This window comes from Nycticebus coucang, chromosome 9, assembly GCF_027406575.1.
Source record: "Nycticebus coucang isolate mNycCou1 chromosome 9, mNycCou1.pri, whole genome shotgun sequence".
NCBI classification, from domain to species: Eukaryota; Metazoa; Chordata; class Mammalia; order Primates; family Lorisidae; genus Nycticebus; species Nycticebus coucang.
The window spans coordinates 65,369,382-65,388,476 of NC_069788.1; the positions used below are offsets into that span (position 1 = coordinate 65,369,382).

At 44.0% G+C, this 19,095-nt stretch overlaps 1 protein-coding gene across 2 annotated transcripts; it reads right to left on the reverse strand.

Moving 5' to 3' along the window:
* Positions 1-225: 225 nt before the first annotated feature.
* CD83 (CD83 molecule) lies at positions 226-17,424 on the reverse strand. 2 transcript variants are annotated; one of them, XM_053603527.1, is made up of 5 exons: positions 17,260-17,424; positions 17,052-17,167; positions 4,970-5,201; positions 3,001-3,107; positions 226-1,772 (listed from the first exon to the last, which is right to left on the reverse strand). In XM_053603527.1, exons 1-5 carry the CDS (start codon positions 17,294-17,296, stop codon positions 1,647-1,649), a joined length of 618 nt encoding a protein of 205 aa, XP_053459502.1. In that variant the 5' UTR covers positions 17,297-17,424; the 3' UTR covers positions 226-1,646. The 2 variants fall into 2 exon arrangements, with proteins under 2 accessions (XP_053459502.1, XP_053459501.1); XM_053603526.1 differs by having other exon boundaries at positions 226-1,775; positions 17,260-17,420.
* Positions 17,425-19,095: the final 1,671 nt, after the last annotated feature.

The following is a 19,095-nucleotide window of genomic DNA, read 5'->3' on the forward strand; positions in this document are numbered from 1 at the left end:
GTGGGAGGTAGCGACAGGTTGGATCAGGAGCATCTCCAGGAAGGAAGGGTGCTGTGGATAGAGGCCTGTCTGCCATACACGTATATGCCCTCCTTCCCAGAGGAAGGACTTGCCAATCTTCCAGCTCTGATTTGGATTCTGATTCTCTAGTTAGTTTATAAACATCTTAACACTCATTCCAAAGCCTTATGAGCAGTGTTAAATATAAAAAAGGCACTCCCCATTCACATGCATTCCTTTAATAACATGAAAGCAATGACAAAGAGGCAAATACTAAGTCAACTTGGTGTCCCTTTTGCTTTGCACACACTACGAAAGCAATAAAATCTCTTTGGAAGACAATAAGGAAAGGGCCCAAGTATAAGAGAAAGTGGACAATTGCTGTCAAAACATCAGTGCAACATTTTGTGAGTCATTTCTGCCAGCGGCTCCCACATGTCCATATTTTCAAGTACTTTTGGCTGGTTCTTCAAGAACAGACCACAGAAGTGGCCTTCTCACTTCCCCACAGGAATTCATACAGAAGATGACAATAGGAAAGTCTTCTTTGTTCATTCCTTTGTTTAGAATGATGGAAAAACCTGAGAAATGAAAAGCATCCTCTCATCCCCAGAACACCATCATCATAGCAAGGATAACTGCCCCATAGAGTTTCAAATTTGTATAGTGCTTTATACTTTTCAAAGCATCTTCACATGTTATTTTAATCAATCCACGCAACAGTCTTCTGCTTTACAACTGAGAAAGCAGAAACCATAAGAAGTTTGCCCCAGACACTTCAGGTAGGAGTGGACATCTGGGTCCAGAACCCACCTTGCCTGGTGGGCCCAGCCCTTCCACCAAGTCACTAGCCAGCTCTCTATCCTGCAGTCACCCTCTCTGACTCCTTCGCCCTCTCCACAGTCAGGCTGCTTTTCAGTTCACAGTGCCATCTAAGTATAGATTTCAAAAGGAGGAAAACACAAACCCTCCTTTGACAAGTACACATAGATACAAAAATAAATGTGGCACTCTTCTTTATTGCTTCTTTATGGATGTCTTTCCCAGATCAAAAGACCCTGCTGGGGGACAGTTCATTGACCTGTTATTTCTTTGTACACATAATACTCTTTAGTGATAGCAGGACCTTCGCACCGGGAAATTATTTGCTAAACATTTCCCACTGTCTCACAGCTGCGTCTGTCAATTTTCTCCCAGACATAAAACATCTGGGCTGGTACAACAAAAGACGGCAAAATTCAAAGAGATGTTCCCCAGATGTGGAAGAGGACAGCTGTTGGCAGGAGTCTGTCACAGGGCCACTGAGGGGAATTCATATTCCCCAAGACCCTTTTCCAACCACATCACACCATAGCTTTTGTATGACTGAAAAAAAGTGTCCAAAGGTTGACCAGATAGCTGCAGAAAATGCAACAAAGGTAGTCACAGAGAAGTAGTGATGGCCCCACGCTGGGAGATCGTGTCGTGATTTTCAAGCCCCGGTTCACAGAAGCAGGGTGAGATCCACGGTCAGACGTTTTCAGGTGAAAGCCTCACAGGAAGGCTGCCAGCTTCAGCACAGGGTTCCTTCTTCTCTTGTCCAGCGTGACAGACACGCGCACCACGGAGCCCTTGACCTCAGAGTAAACCACCTGCAGAAATCCTGCTCATACCACTTCTGTCTTGTGAAAAGTCACTGGCCCCAAATGCTTATCTGGGGAGGTGACTGGGAGAAAAGCTCGTTCCACACCAGGTTTAGAAAAATCCGGAAAAATACTCTGTAGTCGTGCAAACTTCTGAAAAAAAGATCAAATAAAAGCGAAGTGAATAATTAGGAAAACGCAGCAGTTGTCACCTTCATTGAAACTCTAAGTGCTGGCTGCAGGCTCGTTCTGGTCCCCTCCTGGTACTGTAGCTCCCTGGCTCTGCAGGTGTGAGTCGCACGGTTACCCAGGCATCTCCAGACCTGGACCAGGCGGCTCACTGATTACAGACTGCAGCCATTTCAAGGCCCTCCTGTTAGCTATCTGCATGGAAGATCAGTGCCCAAAGAAGCAGGCGTTTGCCAACAAGAAACTAAAGGTGCTTGTTTTAAAAATTTACTGCCCGTCTGGGAATTCTTAATTATTCTATTAATTGCAAATAACTCTAACAACCAAACTTGAGGCCAGGAACATAGTCTTACACCTTTTTATAGTCCATACAGTGCCTGTCAGACGCCTTGTACGCAGAAGGTGCTCACTGGAGTCTTTTGATCTGCTAATGTCTAAACAGAAGCCAGAGAGGCAAGCAGTAGAGGGGCACAGAGAGTGGCAAGAACCAGCCCTGGGACAGCTCCTGAGTGAAGTCTGCCCTGGTCCCTCAGTACCCAGCCCTTCCTGGTGGTACTGAGACACAGGGGCAGATACTCCTTAGTGGCTCAGACCCCCAGGCGGCCCTCCTCCCTCATGATCACAGTCATCAACCACAGTGAACAGCCAGGCAGAAGGCTCAGGGGGCTTTCAAGGGCATGCCAGGATGTCCAAGCACCAGCCGGCCACCATCCACTCCGGGGGACTCTCTGCCCCCCCTGCCCTCCGCCCACTGCTCTGGCTTTTTGGGGTTAATTCTTAAGAACTAGGTGGAAGTGCCAGAAATATCAGTGGAAACCCCCCAAGAGAAAACAGTCCAAGGGTAGGCAGAGGAGACTGATCCTTCCTAGGGTGGCAGGCCTTGCTCCCTTGTCCACAGGAAAAGGGACCTCCCCACCTGGGGGTGACACCCGGTCAGAGCGACAACATCTAGCAGGTAGCTGAAAGGCCTCTGGCCTCTGAAGGGACCCTCTGGCCTTTCTCAAACTTCCCTCACACATATTCATTTTCTTTGCTAACGCCCTATGTGCAGTCACTAGACAAGAAATGGGCTGGGAATAGTTCGGGGAGTTCCCTGTGATGATGCTCTGAGTCTAGAGGCCTCAAGAAGTCCGGGGTCCACAGACCAATCTCTTTCACCATTACGCAGATGTTCTAGAAAGATACTTACGCAAGTGAAAATGATGAGTGTTAGGTAGAAAATGACCAGTGCCAACAGCAGTACAATCTCAGCTCTGTACTTCTTAAAATTCTCTTCTCTGCGTTTCAGAGAGCATCCTTAAAGAAAGCAAAGTAATACAGGAAGCCTTTTTAACATTAGCTACCATGATAAAAGGCTATGTTTTGGTAAAAGTGCTTTGTCCCTCCATTCTGAAGTCCTGCCTGTCTCTCAGACCTGCCTCCCACCTGTGACAGGATGAATGACAGTAACAGTTCCCAGTGACAGCAAGCAGCCAGTATTCACTACGGCTCTGTGCCTATTTGTGTGCAATGGGACTTGCATGTAGCTTCTCCCCACATCTTCAGAGCAGTAGTCCCATTTTACATCTTCAGAGCAGTAGTCCCATTTTACAGATAAGGGAGCTGAGAGGCTGAGAGACCCCAGCAGGTGGCAGACGTGGCCATGTCTGGGCCTCCATTTCAGATGTTGTACCTTTCCTGGATTTTATTTTGTTGTCACATCAGATGAACCCACATTTGCTAATCCATACATTATCGTACATGTCCTCACTCCAGGAGGAGTCAGGGACTATGAAATGAGGCATGTGAGCTGCCCTGCTCTCACCGAGAAAGCTGACACGTTTGTGTGGAATCATTCCAGCTCTCCCCCCAAGGCAGGCAGTATGAGCAGGAGAGAGAACAGCTCCCTGCGCGGCTGGTAAAGGCTGCGGCTGCAGCATTCAGGAGAGCAGAAGGAGTGAAGCTTCAGCCCAGCAAGCGACACGGACGAGGGCCTCTCCCTACTCAGGTGGGCCCCGCAGTGTGCTGCTCAGGGAAGCAAGTCTGCCTTTGGCTACATACAATGGGCTTGCTAACAAGGTCAGCCTGAAAGTGGAGTGCAGATTACCCAAGGGGTTCCTCCCTTGCAGCGCACATGGCTGTACCTCCAGAGAGCGGCTGACCCTGAAATTGTATTCAGAATTTCATGTAGTCTAGAGATGGGTCCACGAGGGTCTGTCACTCAAGAAGAGAGGCTGAGAGCCAATGACCTAATGGTCCAAATACTGATTGAGCACTGAGTCTGCCCCAGGCACTGCACTCAGCACTTTAATGTGATTTCTCGTTTAACCTTTGCAACAAGCCTGTGCTGTAGATGTTATTATCCCCATTTTAGAGAAGAGAAAACTGAGGCTTAGAGTCGATCAGTGCTTTGCAACACGCTAACAAGCGGTGGAGTGAGTATGTGAACTAGATCTGATGACTACAGGGTTTAACCCCTTAATTTGTAAGCAGCACTGCCTTCGAAGAGAGGAAGGAGGGAAACTGGCTCATCTCTGTTCACATCCTCTCTGCCCCCTTCCGCTCTCCCCCATGAGGTTCCTCTCATTTGTCATCATGTGAATGACACTCGTTGAAGGCCCACTGTGTGCCAGAGGACAGCAGGGAACAAAACAGAAGTTATTGCTCTCTTGGGAGAGACAGACAGTAACCCAATCCATACACAACTTGTCAGCTGTGCTAAGTACCAGGAAGACAAAGAAACTGGTGAAGGCTGGAGAGGGAGGAGGGCCTACAGGGGTGTGTGTGTAACACTGAGCAAAATGCGCACCCTGCCCCCTAATCAGAGAGTGTGCTCTTGCGAGTATAAGAGTATCATCTTGAATCCGGTTCCTTTCAGATACCCAAGAGAAGGGGAAAGCAGCTATTGTATAAAATCTAGGGCTCTACGACAGCATGTTTCTCATTTCCAGCCTCAGCCCCTAACAAGTGTTAGCCAAAAGTCAAACAAAAGGCACAGTTTAAGACACAAGGGAAGAAAAAAAAAAAGTTATGACATTCCCGCAGTGGAATTCAGCTGTTGGCCACAGATGTGATCCAAAGCTGTAGTTCAGACTCCAAAAGAGAGGGCTGGTGAAAAGCCCTGAATTAAGTGCACATGCATTTTATAAGAAGAAAACAAGTGTGGCAGGTCACCTCACCTGTCACTCTCAAGATCACTGTGCCACTTAGGTTTCTCTGTCCTTCCGGCTCCCATAGAGTGCACCTGTATGTCCCAGAGTTGCAGGCGGTGGTGTTTCCAATCTTCAGAGAATAGAGTCTTTTGCTGGGAGTGTCAGCTGAGCCATTTTGCCCCTTCTGAAGGTGTTGCTGCTCCCTAAGGTGGAGATCTTCCTGCGGTACCTCCATCCTCTCTGCCCCATCCTCCGTGAGCTGTGGAGAAGGAACCAGAGTGCATCTCACTCCACCACAAGCACAAGGACTTGACACCAACTTTTTCCATCTTGATTTTACAAAATCCATCCTAAACGAATGTTTCTAAAATAAGATATTGGGTTTTTTCTTTTTTTTTTTTTTTGTATGTGTGACCTTTGTAGGAGCAAGATATAATCCAGGAAAATTCCTTAAGGTTGTATCTTCTTTGGAATAAGATCAGGACTGCATCTTATGATTCTAACCCAACTTCCACACAATATATGGGAGAGAATGCAGCTGTTGACGGTGGTGACGTATTGAGTACGGGTCAGGCTGGATTGTATTTTGTTACTAATCATTCTGTATTAAATTTTCTCTTGTTTTCTTTAGATACCAATTCACCCACTGATGGATTCTTATTTTTGTAACCCACCTTTTTATTGGCAAAAGTTCATTGCCACACAACTCAACTAAAACCAGAGAGACAGATAAGCAATTCATCCTGTAAACAGTCGCCTTGTTCTTTAAAGGCTGTGTGTTTGCGGTGGTCATGCCCGACACAGCCAAACATGGCATTTTTCCCTCCACAAGGGCAGGAAGACAGCTGAGAAGAGTGCCTCGTGGAAATGGGATGTGGCAGGGCCTTTGGTGGGTATATCACATGAAAGGGCAGAAACAGCTGAAATCACCACACACAGGGCAGACCTGCCTGATGGGGGTAGACGCCCACAGTAGCCAAACAATTAATCTGGCTGGCTCTCTTTCCCTGAACTACCTCTGTGATGAAACTAGTGTGGCATTTTCAGCACCTCCTTCAAAGATTAGGCACCTGCCACATTCACGGTAGACTCTCTCTTTCCTGGACATATTTTTAATTTGCCTAATTAACTTGCCCTTTGTTCCTCCACTGAAGTGTTTCAAAGCTTCTAAAATGGATTTACACAACAGTAGAGCAAATCCCTGTTTTCAGCACTCACAGTCTTCCCTTCAACATTCCCCAGCCGCATCCCCTAGTAGCACCTGAGCTGCCTTTGCTGGTCAGCTGGGGACCAGCAGGGAGCCAGGATTAAGTGACACTACTTATCTGTCTTTACCATTATAACTGTACCTAAGAGCCACCTCAAGGAAAGAGACAGAGATTAGCAGGTGTCACTGCCCCTGTCTTTGCCTGCACCTGCCAATGTGTGCTCTTCTGTTCCAGGAGCACCCTACAACTCTGCTCTGACTTATTAAGGGACCCAGTGATGAGAAACAGATAACCAAGGTGTCAGAGGAACAACCTATGAAGCAGCTCGGGAAAGAAGATACATCCACACACACATGCGCACACACGTGCCCTCTGTCAGTTATTTCTGCTTCATTTATCAAGTTGGGGAACACGTCAGAAGGTCAGCAGCAGCCAGGCTCAGCCTCTGGGCACCTTAACGTTCCAGTAGAGCGGGCTGCAGAGACATCTGGTGGCAGATTTATCACTCCTGCAAGAAAACCTGCTCTGCACCCTGCTAGCACCGGCTGAGACTAATGGTTCTTCTCAGGCCAAGTCTGTACACATAAATCCTGTGTCTTGATGGTTCTTTTTGTGATGTAAGGCCCCTTCCTACATACTCAAGAATCTACAGGAAGAAGCTAAAAGACTGGGGCCTTTGGGTGTTTAAAAATAAAGCAAAACATGGAAGTATGGCCCAGGAAGCTTAGAAGAAACTAAAAGTATCCAACTGATTCTATGAAACTAATTTAGCACAAACTTTCCCTTTTCAAACCTAAGTAAACCACAAACTACCGCCTCCTGGTGGGCTCACGAACCTTCCACCCCTCCACTGCCAGCCGCAGCACTTCCTCCTACCAGGCAGAGTTTTCCACAGGCCAGATGCTCAGAACCATCCAGGGCCAATCTGTGCCAAGGGTCCCCCGAAAGGCCAGTTTGAAATCATTAGCTCAGCCCAGTCTCTGCAGTCCCCACGCTGGCGTCCCACCCCACTTCTCTTTTCGAATTTAACCTCCAGGTACAAAAGTGGCTGCAACAATGAATTTGAGACTATCTACCTCTGGGAAGCTTCTCAGAGCTGAAACTCAAGATCAAAACTTGCAAAGCCCTGGGAAGCCAGTGGAAATATAAAAGATTGTGTCCATTTACATAAAGATGGCCCCATTATCCTGCTAGCTGCTGGGAACTGTCGAAGCAAGGAGGTGCTGGCAATCACAACGGGCTGGCAGTACCTTCTGCCTACGTGCGGAGAGGAACTCATTTAAAAAACCAGCAGCAACAACAACAAAACGTAGTTTATGTGATGGTCAGATTTCCATAGGCCTCTACTTATATTTAAATGGCAAAACAAAGGCAGGGAGCCCATAAGAAAGAAGAAATAAGGGGAAATGCAAAACAAAGAAACCAAAGCAACCTACAGAATTCTGATTTGCTGTAACATCACAGCCATCCATGGGATCACAGCAAAATATCTCAACTCTCCTGAGTCACCTTCCAAAGACACTCTTCTCCAGAATGACCCAGAGAACTGCTGGTACAACCCGGCAACTCTTGCCAACTAATGAACAGCACTCTGCCTGATGACTGACTATAGCAGAAAGAATCTTCTGTACGTTCATACAAGTGCACGAGAGAATATTTCATAACTTTCCCTCCATTTTCAAGTTCTAGTACAAAACCTTCCCTCCATTTTCAAGTTCTAATACACAATCCGTATTCCCACTTCTTTTTGCCATTTGAAGCTATACTTTCTCATGTGATCCCATCTGAGGAATATGGGATTCGCCTCGAGTTGCAAAAGTAGTTGCAGTTGTTGTGTTAATGTGACATGCTCACATCAGGGATGGGATGCTAGCAGGATCGAGGGACTTTGTGTGCATAAGCTCAAATCATTACCTTCAGCCACGTGGCCAAGCAGCTACCCCTCTGCTTTATCAGATGTGTTAGCTGAGGCAAAGGCACCACCAAGAAGTGAAGGAGAAATTTCAGTGGGAGGAAAACTGAGTCGCAGCAAATGGGCCATCCTTACTGCGCTTTGTTTTATGAGTTCTTCTTTACACTGGAGCTGGCTCAAAATCAACCACCGGCAAGAATAGCTCTTTAAACGTTCCAAATCTAAAAGTGTTCCATTGCCTCTCTGCAAAAGCATTTTAGGAAATAGTAATTTATAACAAAAGCAACCCTTGGATTCATTCACAGCCAACCATAATTGACGGGAACTATTTAATGCACACTTCACAAGGCTAATATTGTACTACAATGCGCTACAGCATAACACAATTTCAGCAAATTAGTTCCTCAAAACATTCATCCCAATAATGTCTTTTAAAATTCACACTTTGTACATTAACTTTTATGCTGACAACTCTATCTCTTTTGGTTGAAAAATGCAAATGTGGGACATTTCATTTTCAGAAAGCAGAGGGACTTTGACTTGTCTCAAAGCCTCCAATTTGACTAAATAATTTAAACACCATATTCTTTCTCTCAAACGGAAATTTGACCTTAAAGAAACCACAAGCCTTAAATTAAAATAAACTCTCCTTAATTTGCTGAAAGCTAAATCAAGCAAATACAAGTACTAATTTTATGGGCATGTGAATGAAGTAGGGTTTTTGTTTTTTTTTTAGTTTCTTTTGTTTTTAATGATGGACATATTTGAACTAGTACAAAAGAAATAAAATAAATAATTAAATACAGCTGGAATTGAACCAATATTTCAAAAATCCTACTGTGGAAAATGTTTTATTTTTTAAGTATACATAACTGTATCTAAATACATGCCAACCTCTTGGATAAGCTTATGTGAATTTAAGAGGGTAACAGTTTCATTCCCATCGCAAAGAAAGGGTTTTGATCACTAACTTGAAATCCAATTTTATCATACATTAGATCTGTTAAGAATGTCATTAGAGCCTCACAGAAAGGAAAACAAGATTTTTTTTCTTGAGGGGAGAAAAATGTGTGTAAGTATATACTTGTGTGTATATAAAAATTTAATCTAATAATTTGATAAAAACCTGTTTAAAGGCAGACTTTAAGAATTTAAAGGCAGTATTAATCTGATGTATTCCAACCACACTGAACAGCTTTTTTTACTGCATTTCTTATGCACTAGCATTCATGTACCTTGGTTTCTAACTCAATTAAAGTGCCAATATAATCCCCATTCATCATAAAAACAGCTCTTTATAACGTGCAAAATAGTTTGGCTCGGAGGTTGATGTCATAATGAGGGTAGAATGTATAAGCATTAACATCGTTTTTTTCTAAGTGTAGTTTTATTAGAAAAATGATTTTCCACTTTGAAATTTACTAGGTCTAACAGACAGAGTTGGATTTATGACTGTTAACAGAGTTATGAGTATAGCAGAGGCAGCATAATTAAGAGCGCAGGCTTTGGCGTTGGACAGAGCTGGAACCAAACCCCAGCCCTCCCATGGTTAGCTCTGCTCTTGGCCGGCTGGCTGAACCACGCTCGGGCTTGGTCTGCTCCACTGGAATTTGGGGGTGATTACGTCTCACAGAGTTGATGTGAAGATGCTTAAGATGTATGCAGACCCCAAGCACAGTACTCATCATATAGAGACCCCTAAAAATGTTACTACTCTCTCTTTTTTTATATAGTCAAGGTTTCATTCAGCATACTAAACAGTTCCCTGCATATTAGAAGTATTTAAAAAGTATTGCTGAATGAATGAATTTTGGAAACAATGAGAAAGTTGCCAAGAGCAGTGGCTTTGGAACCCAAAGGCCTGAAATCAACCAAGTCCAGCTTCTCCGTCAGTCAGGTGGGTCATCTCTGAGCCTCATTTCTTCATCCGCACTACCTTACTTGCCTGTGGGTTATTAGAAAAGTGCTTTACAACTGGTAATGTTGGTACTAGAAATCACAGTGGTATGTGATGGCTTTCCACTCCATCCACCTATTCCATCATTTCCTTACCATTGATACTTCCCGTCTCCTCTCTGGTAAAGTTGTCCTAGAAGTTCCCAATTCCTGTTCTAGGGAGAGATTATCCTTCTACCTACAGCGTCTCCAAAATACCCACAACATCCTGAATTTTCTGAAGTATCATCATAACAATACAGCAAAACACTCTGGAACTGGGGCATGAAGGCAGTTTTGGATCGTTCATTGCTCATGTCACCATCCTTCTGCAATTAGCAGCTTGTGGTCCCTACCACACCTGGAAGGGGCACCATTACAAGCTTTGGGTTCACACCTTTATGGGGCTCCATACCTGGTTTAGAGGGGCCATACTTAACTCAGGCCAGACATTCCACAACCATGGAGACTGGTTCTGATGGGCATGTGACTCCATCAAAGCCACTTAATCACAATTAGGTATCTGTTGAGATATTAGAAGAGAGGCAGTCTCTTCCTTTGTACTTCATTCTGAGAGGATATACGGATTAAGCATCCCTAATCTGAAAAATCTGAACCGCTGTTGGCCCCAAGCATTTTGGATAAGGGATATTCAACCTGTTCAAGCCTGCAGTTATCAACTACTACCTCATTGCCATGTGGAGCCTAGAAACAAAATCCACAGGTAAGAAAGAAGAGTTAAGAGATAGAAAGTCACCAAGTTCTGGGGCATCTGTCAACCTCTAAGTCTGGCTGCATTTACTTTCTGGGGGCTTTAACAAAGCACTACAAACTGGGTAACTTGAAGCCACTGAAATGTTGTCGGAATTGTCACAGTTTAGGAGACCAGAGTCCAAAATCAAAGTGTTAGCAAGGCCATGCTCTCTCTAAACATTCTAGGGGAGAATCTGCTCGTGCTTTCTCTTTTGCTTCTGATGTTGCCAGTAATTCCTGGCGTTCCTCGACTTGCAGACACGTCACTCCAATCTCTACCTTCACACGGTTTCCCCATGGTTGTCTGTGTCTGCTTCTCTTCTTGTAAGGATGTCAGTCATACTGAATTAGAGCCTATTCTAGTCAGCTATGACCTTATCTTAATTTGATTACATCTGCAATGATCTTATTTCAAAATAAAGTCACAGTCCATAAGTACCAGTGGTTAGAACTTCAACATATTTGGTAGGGGGCACACAATTCAACCTACAATGCCAGCAATAACTAAAATGTGAACTCCATTTTGACTTTTCAATGTTTTCCCATTTTAATTCTAAATAAGCCAATATATTTCCTTTTTAAAAAAAAAAATAAATGACTATTTTGATTGGATTTGTAATGCCTTTACAACTGAAACCCTCCCAACTCACAGGGACACCCTGCACCACCACATAAATAAGGGTGGCACACAGGCAACTTCTGCACATGGCTGCAGCCTCTAGGACCAGTCTGCTTTGTCCCTTGGGCTCACATGCCTCCCGCCCTCAGGGAATGAGACCTCAAGGCCTGATTTGATTCAGAACCTTTGTTCTCTAGAACTGACCCAAAGAGTCTGGTCCAAGGTGAATATGAACTGTTTATAGCAACCAGTATTCTTCTCAGAAAGGTTTCCCCTAACTGGACCCATAATCCTAGACAACTACCAGCTCTTCTGAAATCTATCCTCTCTTTGGGACAACACAGTACAGGAGATTAGCTGGTACTCCAAGAAAATGCCAAGTGATATTAACAAGCCCTGGGCTCGCCTGCCTGTACCAGTTCCACATGGCACATCACAGGAATTTTACTCAAATGTACTCCAGTATAAAACAAAACCAAACAAAAAACAAAAACATGCTTATGATGTAAAGGAATCTTAAGAAAAGTATTTTTGTCCAGCTCTGGTTTGAGCTAAGGACTGCTGATAGAAAATTTAGGGTTATTTCAGGAGAAGCCAGGAAAGGATTATGGAAACAGTTTTAAATGGAGAAACCTTTTTTAGGTAACAGATCTGTTTTTAGTCTTGCCCTACATAAAACTTTCCCTTATGTCACGGAGAAGTTCTCCAAACTTCCTCTTCTTTGTGTAGAAACATAACTAAGTATACAGACAAGACAATCCAGTCTTCATGTGACTCAGGTTCCCCATTAATTCATGGAAAACAAGTGGGGGGATTGTTGTATGCGTATGTTTTTAACTCAGCTGCTTTCTTCCTCTCTACTCACTTTCAACTAAAAGATTTTAGCAAGTTTGCTGTGCTCCATCATTATCCAAAAATCTCAGTGATCCTCCATTCTCGCCTGGATGAGACTTCTTCTACACACGCCTCTGAGGCTGCATGGTTCTGCCGTGTCCACCCCTCTGTAGAACCACGTGGACAGGACTGGCAACCAAAAGAGAAAGGAAGGACAACCCCAAGAATGCGTTTAAGCCTTAGTTGAGTTAACAAAAAGGGAATTCCACTACAGTGAAAGAGCAAAGCCTGCCTCTGAGACTCGTGTTCCAGAATGAATCATATTCTCCCCATCACCAGGACAAATAGGCTTTTCTTCAGGCCCATTCTGCGTATGTCATTCTTTTCTCTTAAAATGCTTCAATGGCTCTTTTCTACTGAAAGGATAAAGTTCAAGTCATTACAGTTTGACATTCAGAGTCCTTCACAATCTGTTCCTTGCCTACTTTCTAACATTATCTCTCAGCCACCTGCTATAATCCTCCCTTCTAGATCACTAGCTATTCTACTGGTCCCCCCAGAAGACTTTGCAGATTCCTAATTCCATATCCTTCCCCAAGATGATCCTCTGGCAAAAGTTCTGCATCAATCTTGAGATGGTCAATGCCAGACCCCAAACTTGGCACACATTTGGGACTTCGGATGATTTACTGAACAATGGAAGTGTAAATATGAGAGATATTGTAAACCAATTTTAAGTCTTTCATAGTTTGACCCAAGGAAGAGCCTACAAAAGTAACTCAGTTAGGTCAAGTACTATAGGTGCCAATGGGAACAGTATAATTTACTTTGATTCTAATATACACCCATTATTTTCACCTTTCAATGTTTCAATGCTTTTATATTTAATGTAGAAATGTTTCCTTTTTGTCCTGAAAACATGTTCTTAATCCATCAGACAACAGATAGCATTCTGGAATCAAGGAAGCACAATAAATGGCCCATGTTGTCTCCTTTGTGGGTCCATCAGGGTGAGGGACTGCACAGATTACATCTGCCCCAACCATTCATCAACTCCAGCCCCTCCTCTGGCACTGGGCTCTCGTTGGAACCCCTGGCTTTGTAGCTCATTATCACACAAGAAGATAGAGACAGAAAATACCTAATGCTGCTCAATAGAAGTATAGCAACATACTGAGCAGACAGCTTCAGAATGAGTCTGGGAGAAGCAAGATCTGTGTAATGACTATCCCATAGCCTCGTGCAAGCCATGAACCTGCTCTCTACTAGTCCCTTTGTATCAATGTCAGAAAGAAAGCACCAGCTGGAACTCTGTAAATATTATAAAGTTCAAATCTGACTTATGATCTGAAATCATAGTCTCACTTCCCCTTTCTCCTTTCCTTTGGAAATCATCTCTAAAGGGCACTTGTCTTGTGATGCTTCATGGTCTTCACCCCCGTAGTATCACTCAGCGATGATACTACATATCCTCTTTCATTTTGTATCACTGTAGGTTGTCAGGGATCCTGATACAAGTTGGTATTTCATCTCCTAGATAAATGACTACTTATTGTCATTATTAGCATGCCCAAAGCATTCCACCATCGTCTCTCTCCAAAACTTCACTAAAGAGAATGTGGACATGGGAACCCTCATTGAGAAGCACAGAGGTAGCTCTCTGACACACAGTCTTACTCCTGGCAGAGGCAATATCATGCAGTGTTGTCTCTACACCAGAATTCAACCACAGATCATGGCCAACAGAAGAAGAGTGACAGGGTAAAGTCTATTTGCACATTATCTCAAAATGCCTCCCCAAACAACCACAATCCATTACAACATTAAAGCCAAATTGAGCTACTATCCTAATGGATTTAATTTATTAACTTTTTCTATTTCTTCTCAACCACTCATTCTGCCTTAAAAGATACAAGAGAGGAAGGGGTCAGAGGAGGGCCCTTTGTTGGATCCCAGTTAGGAGGACACTGGTCCACAGGAAAGAAGAGGTGGACAAATAGGAGCTGGGCTATCTCTGTCCACTTTTGGCTTCACTTTTTACATCATGTGCATGTCTAGATTAACCACCTTCTGGCCCCCTCACTAAATCTCTGAAACAGAATCAAATGACCACTGCTCCTTCCCAACTCGCCCTAATGTTACAAACCCTAGTTGGATGCCATCTGCTTTGAGCTTTTTGGTAAAAGACATAAGATAAAAAACACATGGTTTACACAGGTCTTCTTGTTAATCATAAGTAACCTGCCCCATTGGGCAGAGGCAGGATGCTCTGTGGTGCCGGAGGACTGAGCGGTAAATGGAATTTTTAATTGTGAGTCATCATAACCATAATTGTGATATGCAGAAAGCCTGCAAGAATCTGACTGAATCTGATGGACAGTGAAAACTAGTCCAAAGCACTCTGCTTTCCTCACCCAGCACATGATCTCCTCGTGTGCGGAGGAAGCAGATTTACAAAGCCAGGGAAATGACAAAAGAGTGAGATGAGATGGGCAGAGCTGGCCACGGTCACTAGAGTTAAATTCCTCCCTTTATGGCCACCTCTCTACTTTGATGAAATATTTTACGAGAAAGTTATGGAAAAATGACAAGATGCTTAATCTTTCATAAAACGAAGCATTTCAGTATGTGTCATCACTGGCATTATTTCCAGAACTCTATCCATTTTTGTTGTACAAACACAATCAGTGCAAAACTATAATTATTGGGCTGGAAAATAACAAATATCTCCAGAATGTGCTGAGACTTGTTACAAAAAATACTTGAAGGAATAATACATATCACTTCAAGTGCCTGATTCTTTCATTGGCACAGCCCAACTCTCCTATCCACTGGTTAACTGGTTAAAAAAATAACCATAGTAAGACTTTTCAATGGCCCTATTCCTTGGACCAACAGGAAAAAAAAGAAGGCCTAGTGGCCTAAAGACTGCTGTCTTTTTTTTCTTTTTTTAAGAGTGTGTTAAGAGACCTTTGGGGTAAATCTTGCAAGAACTGTGCCCAATAAACAAGCACATACATTATAGAGTTACATCACCAGCTGACATCCAAGAAGTCAAAGGTTAATTGCTATGGTTTACAGAACCCTTTCAAATGACCCTGTGCAAGAAGATTTAACTCAACAACTGTTTGGACTTTACAGGCTGAAATTTCATCTACTTGTTTCATGAGTACTTTCTAATTACTCCACTGGGGATATTAATAATGTTTTCTTTTTTTAATTACTTTCTGGAAGGGATAGTGGTTTCATGTTACCCCTGTTCTTTGAGATAACTAAGTCCCTGCCTGGGTAGCCCCGGGGACTTTTATTTTCTTTACTGTAAGTAATTAAAGTAGAAAACAGAGATCTCAGAGTTATCAAGATAGACTTCTAACAACTCAGGATATGGAATCAGGCTACTTGGTTCAAATTCCAACTCTACCATTTATTAGCCAGCTGTGTTTTTATTAGTATCAGTACTATTATTATTCCTCACCCATAAAGTAGGAATAATAATAGTACTGACCCTTAAGTCTGTTGGAAGAATGAAACAGATAATGTATATGCATATTTACCTTGGAGGTTGGCTTATGGTGAACATTCAAATAATATCATTTTTGTAATATTTTTTAAAAATACTATTGTTTTAACTATGAAGACAACTTTGGAACTGTGTTCTCTGATCCCACAGTAAAGAAGGTAGAAATGACACTATTTTCACACATAGTACAGTGCCTGGAGGTGGTCACAATTTCTTTACATTGCCTAACTTGCCAAGTACCAGCCTGCATTTACTAAGTACCTTTGCAATCAACAGACAAACATTGGGTACCCTCTTGAATACTCAAAAGCATTGGCAAAGCCACATCCCCAGGGAACTGACAATTCAGTTAGGAGAAGAAACACACACACACACAACTCCAGTGCTGCCTTCTGCCATTAAGCTGGCCAGATACATGTGCTAGTTCTGAGATCTTTTACGGTGGGCAGAAGAAAGCCCTGAGTTTGTGGAAAGCTACAAATGCATGGATTTCCTGGAAGGTAAGACAGCAAATCAGTGAGAGCCACAGACTGGCCCAAAATGGAGGTGCTCTTGTAGCAGCAACCTGACTTAAAGAAGGGGAGCAGAAGGCCAGTAACATCAAAGAAGGGCTGCTTAGCTTTGGAATGCTACCAGAATTGCAATGTTAGAATACGAGAATGTTTCAGTTGAGAGGAAACCTTAAAAAGCCTCCTTGCAACTCAATCCTCTTACAGCAGGGAAAGCAAGGCCTGCACCCTGAATGATGCCCTCCCCACTGCACCTCTCAGGCTGCAAGGCTGGGGGCAGAGGCCAACAGTATCCCTGGAAAGGGATGGCCACTAATAAAGATCACCTAGGAAATAGCCTCCATCACTCGGGACTCTTAGTTCTTCCTCCCAAATTGTTTCCTCCCCCTCCCCTGTCCTGTGGACATCACAGACACAAAACGCAAGAAATGAGAAATCTAAGGACATGCCTCCCAGCCAATGCCCAAATCTGGGCCCTTCCTGCTTTCTTCCTGACCTACTGGCCACAACCACAGGTGGCCTCAGAATTCATCCCTATGAGAAATGTTTATTTGGATCATTCATCTCAGGTCACCTTCAGGAGCAGGGAGAGGATTGAGGTTTTCAGGGAACAAAACCTAAGTCAGCTGTGTACCTGGATGCGTGCAGCTGGGGTTGGAGCAGAGGTGGGGCAGGTGTGTCAGAAGTCTGCGTACTCCCAAGTTCAGCTGCGGAGACGCCAAATCCCAGCCACAAAGGGTCACTAGCCTACTAAGGGAGATGGTGCCCGCTGCCTCAAATGAGCTGACCAAACCCCAGCCCGCGGATATCGCCGCTTACCTTGACCCAGGAGACAGCGTAAGAAACCAGCGGGTCCCAGGGGGCGGTGCAGGGCAAGTCCACATCCTCGGAACAAGCCACCTTCACCTCCCTCATCGCGGGCGCCAGGCTATAGGCTACAAAAAGAGAGAGAGCGAGCTCGGTGAGCCAGCGCCAAGAGCCGGGAAAGCAAGAGAGGCAGGGGGCGACACGCGCTCTAGGGCCCTACCGCAGCTCAGGAGCAGGAGTTGGAGGCCGCGCGACATGGCTGGAACGCTGCGCCGCCGCCTCGGGGCTGCCGGCTTGTGGCGCGCTGGCTCCGGGCCGCGCTCTTGTACCCCCAGGGAAGGGGACTTCCCCGCGCGCCGGCCACCGGGATTCCCCGCCGGGACGCAAGGGGGCGGCGCGGCCTCCCCGCCCTCGCCTCCCGCGACTGCCCGGGCGCCGTGTCCGCGTCCCCACCCCCCGTGGCCCCGCCCCTGCGCTTGGCTGCGAGGCCCGCGCTCAGCCTCGGAACCGCCCGTCCACTTTATTTCATATGCTTCATATTATCCGCGGCATACCAAGGGGGCGGGGGGAAATGGCTACTGTTTGGCTAAAATGATATATTATACACGGACCAATTTATAGCATGTCTGACCTGCCAATAGTGATTAAGTATGCACTCCGTATTGTAAACTATTTTAAACATGGTGAATATAAAATCAGGGTAAACAAAATAAACTTTCTTTTTCAGATATTTGACTGGAGGACAAAGAAAGCAAACATACTGACTTCCCAAACCAAAGGGAAATGTCTACGGGGCCCTGGGTGGAATGTTGAAAATATCTGGAGAAAATGCAGGTCCTATATACTTTATCTCTATTTGCCCAGGACCTATTTCCGAGGTAAACAAAGTCAATAACTTCATTGTAGTTTGAACCACATTACTTCAGTAAATAAAATGAGAATAAACTTTAGGCCCTAGAACCAATTATTAGGGATATTCCTTCTTCCAGTCACCACATTGTTTTGTTTTATAGACTTTCAACCTTGCAAATAACTTGAGCCAGCCATGTGTAACTTTTAAATCTACAAGAACTTATTCTGAACAACCTGATGTAAATGTATATGCGTTCCTGTACATGAGTATAGATAAATCGTGTGCAATTTATAGATAAATTGTACTCGTGTGCAATGTATCGTGTGCAATTTAAATGTTTAAATGCTCCAGAAAAACAAAAGTATGGTTTAGAATTACTTTCAACAGATGCATACCAATGGGTTGAGGTCAGAGATCCTAATGGGCCGCCACCACTTATCATGGCTGCTGTGGCTGTGCACCAGGGACAGCAACTCCCATGTCACACCCAGTTATTGAGGCTTTTGCAAACTGTGCTATGTGCAGACACTGCTGGTGACCTTCGAAACAAAGCTGGGAACCAGGCTGTCTGAACTGGTTATGCCCATTTTGCAGAGGTGAAACCAGAGAGAGTGTTCAACTTCCCCAAAAGCTCAGTTGGTGACTGAAATCCTTGCTTTTCTCCAGGTTCTGTGATAATCAAAGACTCATTAGATTTCTGTAAGAGCAGGATAAGTCTGTAGTACTTGGCCTTGGCTCCCTGCCTTCCATGGTGTGTGTATGGAAGGTAGCAGTCAAAATCACTGGACCTATTTAAATTATTTCAGCAAAAGAGAGCTCCTATTATATTAATAGAGGTATACACACATGCAACTTCAGAAAAGACAAACAAAAAAAGAATTCTAGAAGACATTGAAATCACCTATAATTCATTCAGAATTAACTTGTTAACATTTTGTTACTTTAGTGCATGGATTGGTATTTTTCATGGTTTACTATTTATGCTGTTTTGTAAACTACTTTATTTTTCAGTTTAACATTTTTAAGCAGTTCCACATCATTAAATTAACTTTTAACAGCACCGTTTTGGTGGCTGCATTGTAGTCCATTGTGCAATTGTACCATAAATTAGAGCCAATTAGATAATAGTAGACATGGATGTTGTTTCTTTTTGTACTACCCATATTTCAAACACTGTTGTGATTGCTTTGATGAACTTTGATG

Excerpts from the sequence above, each read along its gene's own strand:
- CD83 (XM_053603526.1), bottom strand. The coding sequence starts at position 17,296 with ATGTCGCGCGGCCTCCAACTCCTGCTCCTGAGCTGCG. Across the intron at positions 3,108-4,969 it reads AGTGATCTTGAGAGTGACAG|GATGCTCTCTGAAACGCAGA; the intron begins GTGAGGTGACCT and ends GCTTTCTTTAAG. Across the intron at positions 1,776-3,000 it reads CACTCATCATTTTCACTTGC|AAGTTTGCACGACTACAGAG; the intron begins GTAAGTATCTTT and ends TCTTTTTTTCAG.